Source organism: Lampetra fluviatilis, chromosome 52 (genome assembly GCF_964198595.1).
Source record: "Lampetra fluviatilis chromosome 52, kcLamFluv1.1, whole genome shotgun sequence".
NCBI classification, from domain to species: domain Eukaryota; kingdom Metazoa; phylum Chordata; class Hyperoartia; order Petromyzontiformes; family Petromyzontidae; genus Lampetra; species Lampetra fluviatilis.
Window position 1 is genome coordinate 2,563,604 of NC_136326.1, and position 19,546 is coordinate 2,583,149.

Sequence of the window (19,546 nt, forward strand, 5' to 3'; positions counted from 1 at the left end):
GAGATTGTGTGCCTTTGCTTCGAGGCCACACGCCCTACGGTAGCACTGAGATTGTGTGCCTTTGCTTCGAGGCCACACGCCCTGCGGTAACACTGAGATTGTGTGCCTTTGCTTCGAGGCCACACGCCCTGCGGTAGCACTGAGATTGTGTGCCTTTGCTTCGAGGCCACACGCCCTGCGGTAACACTGAGATTGTGTGCCTTTGCTTCGAGGCCACACGCCCTGCGGTAACACTGAGATTGTGTGCCTTTGCTTCGAGGCCACACGCCCTGCGGTAACACTGAGATTGTGTGCCTTTGCTTCGAGGCCACACGCCCTGCGGTAGCACTGAGATTGTGTGCCTTTGCTTCGAGGCCACACGCCCTGCGGTAACACTGAGATTGTGTGCCTTTGCTTCGAGGCCACACGCCCTGCGGTAGCACTGAGATTGTGTGCCTTTGCTTCGAGGCCACATGTGCTGCGGCGGCAATGCGGGCCAGGCCAAACTCTTTTAACGTTTCTCCCTCCTCCTCATTCGCACGCTCCCCGTGTAGCGCTTGACGCGCGCACAGCAGAAAAACCATCCATCATTCAATTAGCGGCGTCGGACGCATTAGGTGTCGGCTCCCTGGAGGATCGTCGGGCTTGGCTCGTTTCCACCCCCCCTACCCCCCGCCCCCATCCCCCCCCATTCCCCACACTGCCCACATGTGCAAGGACTATTTTATTCTACTAGGCAAGTCCCACTGAGCTGTATAGCTCTTTTTTTGCAGAAGCAACAACCTGGCTATCACGAGTGATAGCTCAATGGAAGTGGCTTATCGTAGTGTGGAATTATATATCAGCCAAGTACTCTAAATGCACGTTCATTCTAATTATACAGGCATCGTCAGGGTCAGGATCAAACCCATGACCTCCTGCATACCGACGAGAGAGATACCATCTTCCCACCGTGGCATCCTTCCCACCCCCCAGCGACCGCCAGCATCCGTTCCGATCCTCCCACGCAGCACTGGCACCACCCTTCACGCCCCAACCCAGCCGTTTCCGCTGCCTCGGTCTTCCTTTGCAAAAAATAAATGACACCAGCGGACGTTTGGGGCATCTTACCGCGAAGGAGACGTTACGCACGAGCGCTGCGATTCGCTCGCTAAAATTAAAGGGGGGGAGGGGGGGGGAGAGAAATCCTACCTCCACCATGCCCCCTCCCCCCCGCCTGCCACCGTTCAAAAAGAAAAGTGTGACGTTTAACTAAACGGGTCTAGCGCACCGAGCGTGTTTGTGGATACCAACTAAGGGGCGACGCTACCCGATGAGTCCAGAGGTCGCAATCGGGTACCCGATACCCAGCTACCCGTACCCGGCCGGGTACGGGTATGGGTACCCGTTTGCGACCCTGGTGTGGCCGGGTACGGGTACGTGTAGCCGCACGTGACTCACCCCAACCAATGAGTGAGAAGGCCGTGAGTCACTGGTGAGTGACCGTTTGTCACTCATTTCCCAACGTCTTGTCTCTTCTCACAATTCAAGTTCCTAGAATCAACCCACCCGCGCCTGCAACATGGCTTCATCCCAGAGGTCGCAATCGGGTACCCGTACCCTGCCCGGCCGGGTACGGGTAGCCGGGTATCGGGTAGGGTACGGGTACCCGTTTGCGACCCTGGTGCGGCCGGGTACGGGTAAGGAATCAAAACCCGTTTGCAACCTCTGCCGATAACCGTGCCCACCGGCCAGTGGCGCGTGGATGGATGCAGAGTTTGTGAAGGCGGCTCAAACATGCCCCGAGCGAGCAGTTGTGCGCGGCGGGGTGGTGAGACAGCACCGAATCAGGATGCGTGACGACCACACGTATATATCCAGACTCACACAGAGGACCCCTCAAACTCATACGGAGAATCCACAGGATTACGCAGAGATCCTTACGCTCGTACAGAGACCCACACAAGTTCGTACTAGTTTCGTGTGCATCAGAACATGTGCTTTCTGCATTAACATCATATGCAAACCGGTTATTTCCGACTTACCTTTGAGCGCGAAACCCGTTAACAGTGTTTCGAGTTAAATATGTTTAAGTTATGTATTTTGATATTTCATTAGACCTCCTTTGCCAGTATCAAAATATAATAATAGGGTTTTCCCCCTTTTGGCGTCCTCTGGTCTAGCATCAATTGAGACGAGGCTCAAAAGAAAGCCGTCTCTGGTGTGGACCAATCAGTTTCATGGACAATGCATATATTATCAGAGTGTATTTTTTGTTTGCATTTTGACCACAAGTATTGTGGCTAATGCACACATGATTCCTTGTAAAAAGGTTTCAGTTTTGTTGCCAGAAAAAAGGGCAAAAACCCTATTATTATTATTTTGATATTGTCTCCGCTTTGTGTGTGTGTGCGTGGATTCATCCGTCACCCACGTGTGAGGTTTTAATGTCGAAATCCTTACGGCGTCTCGACACCTGCCACGCATGTGTGACACACAATATAAATGATAAACGATCGTGATAATGAGGACGTGCGGGTACGCATGCAGCTTACAAGAGTGGCGGACATGTGTGGGAATGTGTGCGAGGACATCTGGTGCATCAAAGGGTACACATCATAGCAGATGTGTAGCTGCACGTTTTTTGTTGTTGTTGTTGAACGCATTGGGCAATATTTGAGCACATGAAATATAAAGGTACACACTTTAGCAAATAATATGAGTGGTACACATGTGAGTGTGTGTGTTGTATGCATTTTATAAGTACGCACCATCATTAACTTTAAAGGCGTGCCTGTAGGTACGTAAATACAATAAGTCTGGATACAAGTTCAGGAGCTTATATTTTTAGGTTTTTTCGGTAAAGTCACGTAGGTAAAAAAAATTAATGAAAGTAAAATATTTATTTTTATTTTACTTTTATTAATTAAACATGTTTAATTAATAAAAGTAAAATAAAAGTAAAATAAAAATAAATATTTTACTTTTATTAATAAAACATTTTTACCTACGTGACTTTACCGAAAAAACCTAAGAATATGAATCCTTGCAGTCACGAAAACTTCAAATCTAGTTCAGGAGCTCCCTGATTGGCTGTCAGCCCCTCCCTCCACTGGCTCCGCCCACTGCTAATGTAGCCCCGCCTACTGCTCAGGTAAACCCCGCCCACTGCTCGGTTAGCCCCACCCACTATGTGTGTATCTGAGTAGCAGTCGGGGTCTATGAGCGGGTAGCCTTGGTGCTACTCAGGTAGTAGGTGGAGCGACTCAGGTAACCTCACCAAGAAAATATAAAATGAGGACAAAACCCATTATTTTTGGGATGGGCAGGGGGTGGGGTGGGGGTGGGGGTGGGGGTGGGCGGTGGGGTCACCAGAACAGCCTTCTGAAACCATAAATCACCTGGACAAACATGGAAATTTCGTAGCTGCAGTGTGTGCACACGTTGGTGCAAAAGTGCAATCGTAACGCCACTGCCCGCTACCAAAGCTCGTCGGCAGCGTTCAGAGATTCACAACACGAGGTCTACTCCCGAAGCCATCTTCTGGCCCACTGGCCAATCGCGACACCACACGAATCAAACAAAAATAGTAGCAGCACAAATGTCTATCATTGTATGTATGTATATAATCGGAGGTGATGGGGAAGGACGACAAACTAAACACTAAAATCTGTAAAAAATAAAATAGTTTTAAATCCAGGATTTTCAATCTATGTGAGCCTGTAGGTCTTTATGTGATTCTATGGGTCTCTGTGTGAGTCTGTGGGTCTCGATGCATGTATGTTGAACTTCTTTCGCACCGCACGTAGCCAACTGTGCTAGTTGGAGGTGTGGGGGAAATAAAACAACACAGACATCAGTTCTAAAGAAGGATCGTTTTCAATTAATTTGAGTCTTTATGTAAATCCATGGGTCTCTCTGAGTCCGTGGGTGTATGATTGAGTCTATGGGTCTCTGTGAGTTTTTGGGTCTCTATGTATGCATGTTGAACTTCTTTCACACCGCACGTAGCCAACCGGGAGAACAACAAAAAAAACTAAACACAAAAACCAGCACGGCAGTAGACCAACTTAGCACGCGCGTACATGCGTGTGCGTGCACGCGGGCAATGTACGTACGATGTACAGCTCCAGGAAGTCGCCCAGACCGTCCTGGCTGTCGACGCGCAGGATGGCGGCGCTGGGTGCCAGGGTGCTGAACCCCAGTGTGAGCCGATCGGCGCGCGTGCTCGGCCTCCCGTTGCTCGGCCACGAGTACGTCACCATGCCCCCGCCGGCGCCAAAGACGTAGCTCAGTCCTTCTGGCAGTAAATTGGTCGTGGTGGTGGGGAGGTGGGGGGGTAAGGGGAGAGTAAGGTGTGGGAAGGGGGCAGAGAGGTGGGGAGGCAGAAAGGTAAGGGGGACAGGTGGGGAAAGAACAACCATGGTTCTTGGTTAGTTGACGGCAACGTTGAGTTTGGCCGGAGAGTGAGGAGGATGATCGCGGCTTTTGTTACAGCAGTGCGCGATGTTGCTGTGGTGCAGTGGTTAGCGCCAAGACTGGACAAATCTGTAAATCGAACTCAGCTCAAGCCTCCCGCGAACTGCGTGACTTCCGTGTGTGACCACGCCCACTCCGAACCACTCCCCTGTGTTACCGGTGAAAACAGACTCCGCTCCGTGAAGCAGCAGCAACAGCAGCGTCGAGGCCCTCATGCAACCTTTTCCAATCCTCATTTTTGCTGACACCTTTGCTGCCATTTTTACATTCATTGTCCATAATTTTCCTCCTGTTTCCCATTCGTTCTCTTCCCTTTTGTCAGTCATTTTTCTTTTCCCGCGCATCACATTCCTGACTCTCGTCCGCTTTCCGTGCCAAACAAGTGGCCACGGTTAGTTGAATTCAATTGACATGCGTGCAATTGACGTCCTAATGGGACATTGAGGCTATTGGAGCAAAACTAAATTGTACAAATGAATGAGAACACAAACAACCACGGGACACAAAGAGACAGGCACGAATCATGTTTTACTCTCTTCTTTCTTGAGGCAGGCGCTAAATGCTAGCCACGAGAGGGGTCTTCAGGCGAGAGGTTGTTTGTTTGTTATAGTTTTACTATTCCACCTCATCCTCATCCTCCCCCGTTGGTTGAAAGCCGGTCGTTTTCTCGAAGCGTGAGGTGTCTTCAGGTCACCTTAAGCACAACGGAAACCATCATCTAAGCAAAGTGGACGTCATTAATTTGAATCGAGATGTGATCAGTCGAGCTAAACCCCAACAAGAGCTCCCCACTAAGGGCCGTAAACCGATCGAACGAGGTTTTTGAGTGGACCAACTAATTAGAATTGGAAGGAATCGCGAGCACTAAATGTGACAACCCTGGGCAGAAGTCAAAGGTAAAATAAATAACCAGAATCAATTCTTGAATCAAATTAAGGACCCGATTCCAAATCGCAACAATCCATCGAATCGCATCACGCGAGTGTGTGCGTGCGGTTGTGGGGGGTGAGATGGAAGAGGGGAGCGCTGGTCGGAGGATGTCGTGGTGGTGGTGGTGGGGGGTGGTGGGGTTGAATCGATGGAGCCTCCCATGAAATCCTGGCAAAAAAAAAACGTGAAGGAAAAGAAATAACAAACAACCATCGAACTTTGTTGCCACCGTCTGCTAATGCTACATTTACGCGCATCCACTTTACGAGCGGGCCGCGCGAAACCTTTCGCAGCATTTCACGCTCGCGAAAAACAGAAAGGTCTATTTTTTTCAGCCGAGCTGGACGTGACGACAACCAAAAAACACAAACCGCAACGCTCTTTCTTGTTTTGCTCTCTCACCGAGACAAATCTCAAGGCTTTCGTTCCGCGCACACCGCAAAGGATTATTGGCACAACCGGCGCATGGCAAATCTGCGGCTGATGTGTTCCCAGGTAGGTCGCAAATGCGGTACGCGCGAGTGCATAAATATTGCCGCGCATACAAATGGCCCGTAATTCGCGATATAAATAACGCCTAAATATGTAGCGGGGGGCAGGGTTGGATCTTTTAGGCACGCGTGTAAATTCTGCGGAATAATTGGCCAAAATCTGGAGGTAATTTGCGCGCTTTGTGTAAAGCATCGTGTCAATATTCTGTCAACAAGTCTCCCCGTAAATTGTGAGGTCTTCATCATTTCACGCGGAGTGGTACATGTTTATTTATTCGTGTTATTGTCGCACACCACCAGTGGCGCTCGCTAAAGCATCAGGCCAGCGAGTCGTGGCGGGGGCAGGCATTTCTCGCGAGTGGGACCTTGTCGGTGCTGATTATGGACAATGGGATTTTTTTTTTTACCCGGACGCTCGCACGAGCTTCGCATCATGTTCTAGATTTGAAGCTTTCGTGACTGCAAGGAATCATATTCGTAGGTTTTTTTTTGTTAGGTTTTTTTTTACGTGACTTTACCGAAAAAACCTTAGAATATAATACTTCGCATCATGCTTTTGGACAGACGCACGGGCGGTCCCGATTGGGTTCTGGAGAAAAGTCATTGTTGCATCGTCGGGTATAATTTTTGTCAGCAAAACAATATATGCACTAGAAATCTAAAACCATTTTTCATTTTACCAGGTAAGGTCCACTTGCGCTATATCGGTATTTTTCAGAAGCGACCTGGCTATCACAAATTATATCTCAACAAAGTGGCTTATCACGTAAAAATGTATTGCAGCCAAATATTCTCAACGCACATTGATTCTAAATATGGAGAGAAAAACCGGAGGACCCGGAGAAAAAATCCACGCAACCGAGAGAGGGACACGCAAACTCCAAATATACAACAGGTGTCAGGGTTGACATCGAACCCAAGACCTCCTGTATACCAGGCGAGATAATAAACATCTCGCCACAAACCGGGTGAGACCTGCGTAGAAATTATGACTTTTATGATATGCAGGGGATGGGGGAGTGGGGGGACAGGCAGGAGAGAAGGGGGGGTGAGGGCGGGCAAAATCCTGTTCTCTTCTTCTTGGTTCTTTCGGTAAAGTCACGTAGAAGGGAAATAATAAAATAATAACAATAAAACATTATAAAATAATTCTCACGACGTTTCGGCCACAACGCAAGCAGTCGTCCTCAGGTGAAGAACAGGTCTGTCGGAAAGACAGCGTCATTCAGACGCTGTCTTTCCGACAGACCTGTCATTCAGACGTTGTTTCAGACACTGTCTTTCCTACAGACCTGTTCTTCACCTGAGGACGGCTGCTTGCGTTGTGGCCGAAACGTCGTGAGAATTATTTTATTATGTTTTATCATTATTTTATTATTTCCCTTCTACGTGACTTTACCGAAAGAACCAAGAAGATGAATCCTTGCAGTCACGAAAGCTTTAAATCCTGTTCTCTTGTTCCCCAAAATTTGTTTTCATCCGGCAACGTCTACCTGGCAGGAGCGACGTTGATGTGGCCGCCGGTGCCAAAACGTTAGTCTCAACCGCTCCGGCTTAGTTTCCCAAAATGTATCACATTAGGCTCAAAGCAGGAAGCCATCCTGGAGAGTGCAGCAACACGGGGTGGGCCAATCCAGCCAGATGAAGTACTCCCTCCTCCCGAGAACCCACGGCTGCGGAGCTTCCAGATGAAGCGTTATCTCTCTATTTGAGAGTGAGCAAGCCCAGAGGTCAGCCAGTTTGACACCCTCCCCCACCACCCCCGCAGTGGCGTGGCCATTGGAGCGATCGGAAAGTGTCGAAAAATCCACCCAGTTCCTGTCCACTCGGCGGTACTAATGATTAAACCACGTGCAGTCGTTTCGGCAGGTTTGCGTGTGGTGGGGCAAAGTGTGGGTCCTACCACCTCTTCCAAGACAACTTGCCGTGTGCACTCGAGAGGGCGTTTCTAGAGCTCCGAGTGGATGCTCTTCAAACCAGCAATCTGCCACTTGTTATGATATTCCAGTAATGGCTCAAGCCACTGCTGGAATATCATAACACGTGATGCCGGCAGGCTTTCACAAAAGCACCGGGGCAAAGCTGGAGCCTGGCCAAGGCTTTATTTGACGATGCCGTAATTTGATGCCACCATGCTCTGCCAACTGAAATGATAATAATCATATAAATAATAATCCACTGCTTCGACATCATGGGGTTGTAAGGCAGTCATCGACTTACGAACACCCGGCTTACAAACACCCGTACTTCCACGAAGCAGCTTCCATGAAATGAAAAAAAAATTGACTTAAAACGTTTTAAATCCCAATTTACAATATGTCTTCTTTATTATGAGTTGAACAATGGTTTCCTTTTTGTTGAACCGTAACACGTTTCATAGCACTGACCGTATGGGCATTTAAATGCAGTGCATCGCTGTGTTCCGATTTACGAACCGTTCGACGTACCTACTCGTTCTCAGCTATACTTCACCATGCTGGTCAACATTCGTACGTGTGATGAAGGGATGGGGAGGCGGGGAGGGGGCGGTGTGCCTAGGACCGGTTGAGAGATCACTTGTCACCGATGTTAGGTGTGGTAGGGAATCAAATTCAGGCCGCTGGGTTCAAAGTGCGGTGCGCAAACTCCTGTGCCACCACCTGCCCCAAAACTCTTGCAAAAAACCCTTTCCAATACCCAGCACTGCCGCGGGTAGTGGTCGTACCAGCCCTTTGACCGCCCGAAGCAGAAATGACGTTTGGTTGAATCACCTGTCTACAAACATTACATGAATGGATAAGCTCCATCACTTAATTATATCACAGCCGTGTGAAATCATTAAGGTAATAAACGAATTACACTTAACATGATGTTAACGACGTTATTAGAATCATGGGCGTTTTCATGTTTTTTTGGGGGGAGAGAGCTTCAGCGGATATTTGAAGCACTCGTTATTTGTGATTGCAGGGCCCCTGGCAGTTGATTGAGGCCCTAGAATCTCGCGTAGTTTGCCAATACCCCAGCGCCACAGGCGTCCACAGAGACACTTTATTTCCCTGCGCTGTTTGGACCTGTGGCAAACGCGAAACGAGGATGGAAACCCTCGATCGGTCTGCCGAAGGACGAGGCGACTCGAGACGTTTGAGCCTCAGGGACCGACAATTGGATGGGATTATCTTTAAAAAGGTGGGGAAAACACAACAACAGGGCCCAGACCTCAAGGACTCGGGGAACCATCTCCCACACTCCCCTGCGGCTGGCCAAGCCCACGACGAAGTTGAAGAGAACGGTTCCAACAAGCAGTGCCCTGGACGATTTGCAGTCGCGTGCGAACGCACAAAACGTGGTGCAGAATTTCAGCTTCGCACAGGCCGTTCGTGCAACGGAGTAAGACCGGGGCGGGGAGGGTGGGGGAAACTTATTGGGGCATTTTTGTGCGGAGTAATGTTTTACTATTTACGTCGCTGTGACGGACAGCAAAGAAAGAAGAAAAGAAAACGCACTCACGCCCGAGCGCTGATGTTTTTTTTAGTTTTGCCGAATTTGCTGCCTCGTAATTATTTGCAATTGTTATCGGCACTTTACTCCGAGAGCAGCGGGCCGAATGAATGCTCCGTGCGATAATCGCGTGCCTCCGGATTTATAAAAAAAAACGCGTCTGTGAATGCGTCGCGTGTGTACACTGGGTGGTCTCGGCTTGCTTGGAATCGCGACAGAGAGAGAGAGAGAAAGAGGTCACTCGGCTTCGATTCAGATCTCCCAGCGCGGCAATCGAAGCGGTGGTCGCAAGCTTCTCGAAGCTCCCTGAAGCGGAACATTCAGTGCTGGGGACAGCGGTCGCAAATTTTGCGATTGTGATTTGTAACTTTGGTCCATCGTTCACTGTTAATGGGCCATTGCATTGAGGAGCTACCACTGTGTGGTGGTGCTAATTTTGATCTGGAACTGTTGTGGTGTTGTGGTTGCTGCCTCGCCCAAGCTTGCTAAATCGGACTTACATAATTAATACGTCAGCATTATTTATTTATATATTAGTGACGTGCTCACCTTATTTTCACTACTTTGCACTCCTATTGTTTATTTGGTGTTTTTTTTTTAATCGTTTGCTGAAAGCAGCTTAATAGCCCCCCGTATTCCTCCGGTCGAAATAATAATTCTGATTCTTAAACTCCCACCCCCCCCCGTCTCCGTTTGCCCAGCAGTACAAATGTGTCCACACCACAGTTCGTTCGATCGGCAGGTCGCGTGTGTTCTCCCAAAGCCTCCAGCCAGCATGGAAGAGTAGGCCAAATATCCCTGTAGAGGGGCTATCCAAGGCTCCCTCTAGCGGGGGCCCGTCCACCAGCGGTATCGTGAGCAAACTATTGGAGGGCCGAACTTCTATTTTTACCTCCCCCTGTATTTCGTACCTTCACCGATTTAAACCGATAAATGCATCGCAATTTGATGAACTGTCACGGTCGAGGCTGCGATTCAATCCGTCTGAGAACGAGTTTCTCTTTTCTGGCGCCGTGGTGCATTGTAGCGCCTCCGGTGGCTGCTGTGGGCTACGTGAATACAATTCATAAAAACGTGCGTGTAATCAATTGCCATTTGATACATCATTTACCGTGATCGTAAAACGAAAAAAAAAATGATTTTACTCCTATCAACCGACATGTCATTTTCACTCCCCAAGCAGCAGCTTTGTGTCCGCTTGGTTTGCATCACAAACTGAGCAAATACTCAGCGAGATTAGGGGCCAGACTTCCTTCGGCAAAAAAAAAAAACGTGTTCAGAAGTTTAAGGCCAGACAGCTGCATTGTGCCAAAGTGGGTTCCTTTTCTTAAAAAAGAAAAGGCGTGAAGTCAAAAGACCAACCTTTAAACGTCTTCAAGCACACACGCCAGTGCTGGGAAAAAAAATCACAGGCGCTGTTCATGCCAATAAATTCATACAGAGCCTTGGTTTTGAGAGCCAGCCAGGTTAATTCGCTCTCTCTCTTTTGCATTCGGCCACTTGTCACATCACGGCACAGAGCATGTTCATAAAAGTATCATCCATCGCGAAAGAATGATTGTGATGACGGCTACAACCATTAAAGCCCACCCAAGGTACGCCCGTGAACGGATGAAACGTAATTTGCTCACCGCTCTGCGGGACGAGACTCTGATGCTGTGTCAGTGAAAGGCACGACGCAGCGTAAATTGTGACAAACGCAACGCTATTTACATTATGTCCACACCACTAGCCAAACAGATTTCCCAAACCTTCCTCCCCCCACCCCCCAAGGTTTTATTCTAATCGCGCTACTGGCATCATGTCACGACATGAAGCATCCATCGCAAAGCTCAAGGGGCAGTGCGTTATAACGCGTCAATGAACAGCCTCTGGAAGTGGACATCAGAGAACTTCTTCTGAGAACCCTTGCGGTGAGTTTATTTCACCCACACGCTCGCGGGCACACTTTCTCGCGCAGCTTGCTACAGACGAGCCTTTGACTAGTGGAAGTCCAACCCCGATAGTTGTTTTATTGGCAGGGCTGGAATTTGGCCACATTATGTGACGGAACAAAAATTAATACTCGATTTAAAGCTTTCGTGACTGCAGGGATTCATCTTCTTGGTTCTTTCGGTAAAGTCACGTAGAATGGAAATCATAAAATAATAAAAAAAAATAAAAAATAAAACATACTAAAATAATTCTCACATATTCTTTTATTATATTATTATATTATTTTATTATGTTAAATTTTTTTTATTATTTTATGATTTCCATTCTACGTGACTTTACCGAAAGAACCAATAATAAGAAGAAAAATTAACACGTTGGATTGCATTTTTATTTGCAGTCATTGGTGACCGGGCTAAACTGAACATTTCATCCTGGAAAAGAGAAGTGGCTAAATGAACGGAGACGGCCGCTGATGTGAAAAAAAAAACAAGAGACTCATAGCAGAGCCCGATGATCATTCCTCCTGGCTTGGCAGTGACTAATCATTCGCCGCATTAGTTCATCACACGGGACGCTGCGGATAGCTCACGCACAGACGGACACTCGGGGACACCCCACAGAGGGAATGTGGCGAACGACTTCAAACGACAGTACGCAGAGCGAACAGCTGTGCACACTGTTACTCATTTCTCCCGGAAACGTCTCTGACATCCAAACAAACATTTTACTTTAGTTTTACCTGGGAAGGGCCCACTGAGCTATGTAGCTCTTTTTCAGAAGCGACCTGGCCACAAATGATAGCTCAACGAAGTGGCTTATGATGTGGAAATTAATAGCAGCCAAATACTCTAAACGCGTGTTGATTCTAAATGTGGAGGGAACAACTCGAGGATCGGAAGAAAAATTCACACGACCACGGGGAAAACACGCAAACTCCAAATATACAGGCGTCAGGGTCGGGACCAAACCAATGACCTCCTGTAGAGCAGGCGAGGTAGTTAACATCTCACCACCGTGGCGCTAACCCCATCTACCCGAGTTGGTGAGTGGATATCGCCCAATTCGGACCGACCCTCGAACTTGAAAAAAAGAGCATCATACCTAATCGGATTCCTCCAAGCTAAACGAAAATTCTGATTCTCAAATGTCAAAACGATGGACTGACCCTCAGACAGACCTTCCAGTGAATGGATGAACCCACGGACTGACCTTCTGAATCGACCCTCTAACTCACCAATCGAGTTTCGTACGTAACAATGTCGCCATTCCTCCACGAAATATCACCAGCATCGTCATCGCTTGAGCAGCCAGCTTAATCACGGCTGGCTGTGACTATGCTGCACCCTTGATTGGAGAAGAGATGATTTCCTTGCATTATTGAAAATGATCCAAGGTCTGCGTTTACCTGTACGGCACTGTCCCCGTGACATTCGTAAAAAAATATGCGAAGGTAAAGCTGAAGGCGCAGGACTGAAATAGCCTGCTCGCGCCAACGCTGGAAGAAGGGCGGCCAATTAAAGCTCTCGAGAGCCCCATCGAGACGGTATTTTGGCCTACTCTTCCACGTTCATTGAACCGGTGCCCTCGGGATTGCAAAACCCAGCAATACCAGCACGTGACCCCACCACACACATCGACCAACTGTGTCTGGTAAACTCGTTCATTGAACCGGGGAACTCTGGATTGTAAAACCCAGCGTGTTGACCGTTGCACCGCTTAGCCGCACCGCATAGGGTGGCCCCGTGAATACGTCACTGTTGCAAGGCCTTTGATGAGAACAGATGAAATTGCGCAAACGTTGGCCATTTCCTCCCCTTCGTGCACACCCGATTGGGGGGGGGGGGAGAAAAGAGGTGAGTCGGCGAGACCTTTGGGCTCCACTGCGTTGCAGCATCGTGGCCTTCTTAGTGGGGTCGGCAGTTCCTGACGTGACATCAACGCAGGCAAAGCTGGGCTGATTCTGCCAACTTTAGCAATACCGCAAACGCCAGAATTGAATTCATCAAGTTCGCTTCGTGCGTAGGGGTCTCCCACGGACACCAATGTGGAAACCATGAGACGAGGGTGAAAGGAGAGGTTGCTCGACTGGTCAGAGTGATGAGTCGGTCCGTGAATGCGCGTGCCAGATGCACGACCACATCGCAGCGTCGTGAGAGATTCGTCAGTTGAATGCGTACGCGTTTCGCCAGGATAATATTATCGGCGAGATGATTTTTTTGCCGATGTAAGATTTGGCACGTGAACAAAGCATTCCAATTAGTTGCTTGTTGAGCAGCACACCCGTGCGTTGGAGAGTAAACCCAATTGTCGATGTTGTGGGTTTACTCTCCAACACACCGCGGTGTGTGCAGAACGATAAACTAATTGGCACATTTTGTTTACGTGACAAACCTTACTAAATAGCTGAGACGTATGGTGGCGGGTTTAACGAGACATTTATATAATGTGTTCTAGCCCCCCAAAAAAAACTCTATTATGGATCGTGAGAGATGGTGGTGGTATTGGGGAGGCATTCATCCAGCAGCAGATTGACCCATGGCTAATGATGGTAATTCATTCTGTTCTGCAATGCTGCATTCTCCACGCTGGCATCTGTTCACCTATTTTGTATTCAACTTACTGGTCAATCCCATACCCCTGTGAACCAATCTTACTCATTACCGTTTTTTTTTGAGAGGTCTGTACAAAAAGATAAATATCCTCCATATAGCCTTAACAGGCTTTTGGGTCAAGTTCTGTTAGCGAGCATCCATAAAGGCCGGCACGGTACACGAGGGGGTGGGTGGCCAGCACAATGCCCCAGCACCTATGTCTCCATTGCGGCGTTGTTTACACACCACACCAGGTATTCATTTGAGGCTGAGTAGACCTACGAGATACCCAGGACCGGTTCAGATAATCGTCACTGGTGTTTGCCGTGAGCAGGAATCGAATTCGGGTCGCCAGGTTCGATGCACAGCGCGCTAACTGCTACACTACCGCCACATTCTGTTGTCATCTCGCTGTTTGCCTACGCTGTATTATGCCATCAAATTCTAAGTGTACTCTGCGAGCTGATGCTGATGTGACATCCCTCCCTTGGCATCCATGCCGTGCTTCTCCCCACCAGAGGTGACGTCTTCGCGTGACGTCATTTTAAAGACAAGTCACGTCACTGTTGCTTGAATTATTAAAACATTAAAATGTAGGCATTGAAATTATTGCTCTACTGAAGGAACTTTTTGAGTGATATCTATTTTAAAAAAAATCTAATGCCTATATTTAGAGCATTAATAATGAAAGTTATTAACATTTCATAACTTTAAGTTCAAACGTACAAAAACAGGAACGAAAGCCTAAACAGGGCCCAAAAATTCCAAATCTGAAAAAAACCTAATCCAAAACTCATCCCTACTATATGCAGAACACCAATTGCTCCTGGATACATGCAGAGTAACGTCCCTGCGTTGTTGTATTCTTGTGGCATCTCAGAGACAATGACAGAGCACCCAAAAGTATCTAAACTGACATGGGCTGACAAAACTGCTGATGTAACTCATAATGAAACGAAAATGGAAATAGTTTTCATCTCTCGAAACGATGATAACAATCTCCGGCTCTAAGAGGGAATTCCATCCTCGTTGGCCTGCTGGGAGATTTATTGAAAGGCTTATCTGCTATGCGCCTCATCTAATGGCAAATCTACACTATACGAAATTTCATTTTTCTGAGTCAATCGAGCACAGTACGGCGAACATTGAATAATGTTACATTGAATAATTCAGAACAATAAACAATGCTTCTAACAACAATACACATTGAATGATGCTCGTCATACAGAGTTGAATTTGAGATCATGCTTACCGGAAGGAACCGAGGACCCCTGGTAAGTATGGGCGTCACGGTGGAGAGATGTTAACTACCTCGCCTGGTATACAGGAGGTCAATCCCGACCCCGATGCTTCTATATTTGTAGTTTGAATGTTCTCGCGTGGATTTTTTTCCGGATCCTCCGGTTTTTCCCTCCACATTTAGAATCAACATGCATTGAGAGAATTTGGTTGTTATACATTTCCACGTGATACGCCACTTCGTTGAGCTATCGTTTGTGATAGCGAGGTCGCTTCCGAAAAGAGCATTACAGCTCAGTGGGCCTCACCTGGTAAAACGTATTTTTGTACATAAATAGTTAAATGATCACCTATGTGACCTCATGGACAAATATTTTTGTTGTGATGACTTTGCTGTTGTTTGTGTCTTTGTTTTGGTGCCATTTCTTAATTTGTTTATTTATTTCTTATGGTAGCAGTAGGGTTTTTATCCGCTTGGGAGTGGCTGTAATGGGATTTGGTCCGTATGGGATGCTATTGGCATTAATGACGCTATATAAAATGAAAGTATTATTATTTACGACTTTTTGGCATGTGACCTAGGCAAAAAAAAACCTGATTGATGAATTTCATCCACACCTTTCGGAAGAGTTTTGTTAAAGTCGGAAACTTTTGCTAACACGTGACGGAAACAAATTGAGTCTTCGGGGCAGAAGGCGCTCAAACGATGAAATTTCGCAGAAATTTTCTAATTTTCTATGCAAAAATGAGACGTTGCCCTGGCGAAACGTTTGTCATGCTGGACTCGCACTCCAGAGGTCACCAGCTCTACTGTGTTTACTGGCACGGCAAGTTAAGACGACGGGGAAAGTTTCTTCAATTCTGCTGCCTCTGTCCACCCAGGGGCGATACGGTGACAAGACGTTAACTCCCTGGTGTGGTATGCATGAGGCCATGGGTGTTCCATCCTCACCCTGACGCCTGCTGACCACTAATGTGAATCTTCAAAAAAAAAACCCGTCGCGAACCACGATGCTCCAAACCTTCACGGAGCGATAATTGTTTTTTTACCCTTCTATCTGGCAACAAAACTGATACCGTTTTTTACAAGGAGTCATGTTTGCATAGACCACAATACCTACAACCATAATGCAAACAATAAACATTACTCTGATAATATATGCACTGTCCTTGAAGTTGATTGGTCCACACCCGAGACAGCTTTCCTTAGAGCCTAGTCTCACATGGGTTGGACCAGATGACGCCAAAAGGCGCACAACTCAAAGACAATGCACCATCAGAGTATGAGAGCTCGGGATAAGCATTTAAACCATTGGAACTTCATATGGCAAATGAGGTTCCAATGATGTAAATCTTCACGGAGCGCTCGGAGGTCGGCGGACCACAGGATGAGAGCCGCCCTGCTCCAGTGTGGAAGCGCTTCCAGCCAGCAGTATCGCGAGACAAGCAACTGCTGGCATCCGCCCTGTGCCTTGACCGAATATACACGAAGTCACAGACTCGGCCTGCGGCAGCGGTGTCTCGCTGTGGGTGAAACCTCAATAAATAAAAACTCTGTACCTGGTTACGAATAACGGGACGGTGAGCGCGCGAGGCGGCCGTGAGTTGTTGCCCGTCTGGTTGGCGGCGTTGGAGGGGAGGAGGATCGAGGCTGGAGACCCCAAATACACCAAGTGCGAGCGAGATTAGATTTGTTTCGACATAAAACGTAAGCCGGGCTGTAAAATATACGAGCGGTATTTTATTTTATTTCTTAGTCTTCTTCTTTGCCGGTTGCGGAGGCTACAGGAATGGATGGACAAGCAAAGAGAAGCTCACATTTCGTTGGCTTTATGGAGTTACAATTTGCTCGACAACTGTAAACATTATACGGCACAAAAGTCGTTGCGCGGAATCGGCTGTGCAATTGTTTTGTCACAGCGCTACTGGTGGAAAGCACCTCCACTACAGGGAGCTGGAGAGCAGCTACACTGGAGGGTAATTTGGCCTACTCTTCCGTGATGGCCAGACGACTAAACTATTTAAACTAAACTATTTATATTATACCAGGTAAGACACAGAGCTACATAGCTCTTTATGAAAAGCGACCTAGCCACAGTTGATAGCTCAATGAATTGGACCGTTTGAGACGAGGCTCCAAAGAAAGCTGTCTCCTGTGTGGACCAATCAGTTTCAAAGACAATACATATATTATATTCTTGGTTCTTTCGGTAAAGTCACGTAGAAGGGAAATAATAAAATAATAAAAATATAAAAAATAAAAATTATCACGACGTTTCGACTGCAACACAAGCAATCGTCATCAGGTGTGAAATCCACAGCAAGAACATTTTAAAATAAAATTTTAAAATAAAATTTCCTTGGATAAATTGGACGCACGCACACACACATGCACACCTGGTGGTGTTGGACTAAAGCCTCACGCGAAAGCTCTGGCAGGCCGCCACTTCATGAATTTGCAACACCTGGTAAAGCGGACAGCAAGAGGACGATGCCGGGCCGCTGGAGGAGGAGGAGGAGGAGGTGGAGGAGGGAGAAGGAAAAAAAAATCCCTGGCAGGGTTCGGTAATTAACCGGACTCCGCTTAATTGGCGCAACCTGGCGCGGCGTTGACTGCAACTGGGTCAAAGTTGCACCGGCTAAGCAACGGTCGCAGACGAGCATGAAGAGGGCATCATTGCTATGGCGGCAACAGCACACGTGCTCTAGCGAAGACGGGAGGCAGGGGGGGTGGATGCGGTTAGTGCCCCGCGCTGTCAACCCACCGTCCCCGAGTTCGATTGTCGACCGCGGTGGTGAAGTATGGTCAAACAAGCACCGCCCCCCTCTCCCCCAACCCTCCCGTCATGGCCCACACACGTCAGGACGCCTTCACACAGCAGTGGAATTGACAAAGGGGGGGTGGGGAGGTTGTTATTCACCGCGTGTTCAGTCGTTATAATCCGGGAGACAAATCTCAACGTGGAGTGCTCTCAAGTGCACAGATTCACTCGCAGTGGATTGGAGCACATGGGAGCTGAGACTGATGAAATCGTGTCACGAGATGGCTCCCATCACTAAAAGATGCAAAAAAAATGTGCAGCCCTGCAATATGGGGGCTAGAGCCTCCACGAGATGAAGCACTCGAGGGCCCCCTCTAGAGGACATTTGGCCTACTCTTCCACCACACACACACACACACGGGACAGACGTCTTGGGAGACGTTGGAGTACCCCACACACTGTATACCCACACCGCATGCAACCCGCCGATCAACTGACTGCTGGGAACGCAGTTACACCGCTGGGAACGCAGTTATACTGCTGGGAACGCAGTTATACCGCTGGGAACGCAGTTATACCGCTGGGAACGCAGTTACACTGCTGGGCGGACTGAGGCAGTGTTTCCACTGCCGCGACGAGAGATCGAATCGAACACCGGCGCGGCTCTGCGAGTGCTGACGCTGAACCTGCAATCCGGCGTCACAAGACGTCGCGAGCCGCCCCTAAACACGCAGCCGCAGCGTTCCGGCTTGAGCGCGACGGACGGAGGCGCGGAAGCGAAGAAGCACGTGGCGGATTCATCCCACGTGGTCGTTGACGCGTTGAAGGCGAACCTGCATCGACGGCGGTGGCGTCCGTCTCGCCGAGGCTGACTCTCGCCCAATCCCCCCGATGCTAGGCGGCGTCAAATGATAGCCACACTATACTACACTGAACTTTCGTTTTTGTTTTAAGCAGGTAAAGCCGCACTGAGCTTTAGTAGCGCTTTTTCGGAAAAGCGACCCGGCTATCAAATGATAGCTCAACGAAGTGAGCTTTTAAATCAGTCAAATACTCTGCAAGTGCACGTTGGTTCGAAATGTGCAGGGGAAACCCGAAGGACCCAGGGAAAATCCACGCGATCACGGGTGGAAGAGAGACGCGCAATCTTCAAATATACAGCAGGCGTCAGAGTCGGGATTGAATCAACGACCTCCTGTATATCAAGCGAGGTAGTTAACATATCCTAGCCACCGTGATGATGATGAGAGAGAGACACGCAAACTCCAAATATACAGCATGCGTCAGAGTCGGGAATTAATCAACGACCTTATGTATACAAGGCGAGGTAGTTAACATCTCCTAGCCACCGTGATGATGATGAGAGAGAGACACGCAAACTCCAAATATACAGCAGCATGCGTCAGAGTCGGGAATTAATCAACGACCTCATGTATACCAGGCGAGGTAATTAACATCTCCTAGCCACCGTGATGATGATGAGAGAGAGACACGCAAACTCCAAATATACAGTAGGCGTTAGAGTCGGGATTGAATCAACGACCTCATGAATACCAGGCGAGGTAGTTAACATCTCCTAGCCACCGTGATGATGATGAGAGAGAGACACGCAAACTCCAAATATACAGTAGGCGTTAGAGTCGGGATTGAATCAACGACCTCATGAATACCAGGCGAGGTAGTT

General features: G+C 48.1%; 1 protein-coding gene across 1 annotated transcript in view; it reads right to left on the bottom strand.

Moving 5' to 3' along the window:
* The window catches only part of LOC144949083 (neurexin-1-beta-like), a 559,393-nt gene that overhangs the window by 345,050 nt on the left and 194,797 nt on the right, over positions 1 to 19,546 (bottom strand). The window contains exon 2 of the mRNA XM_078878916.1: positions 4,077 to 4,255. Within this exon, the coding sequence (XP_078735042.1) occupies positions 4,077 to 4,255 (179 nt within the window). The remainder of the gene's footprint in view (positions 1 to 4,076; positions 4,256 to 19,546) is intronic.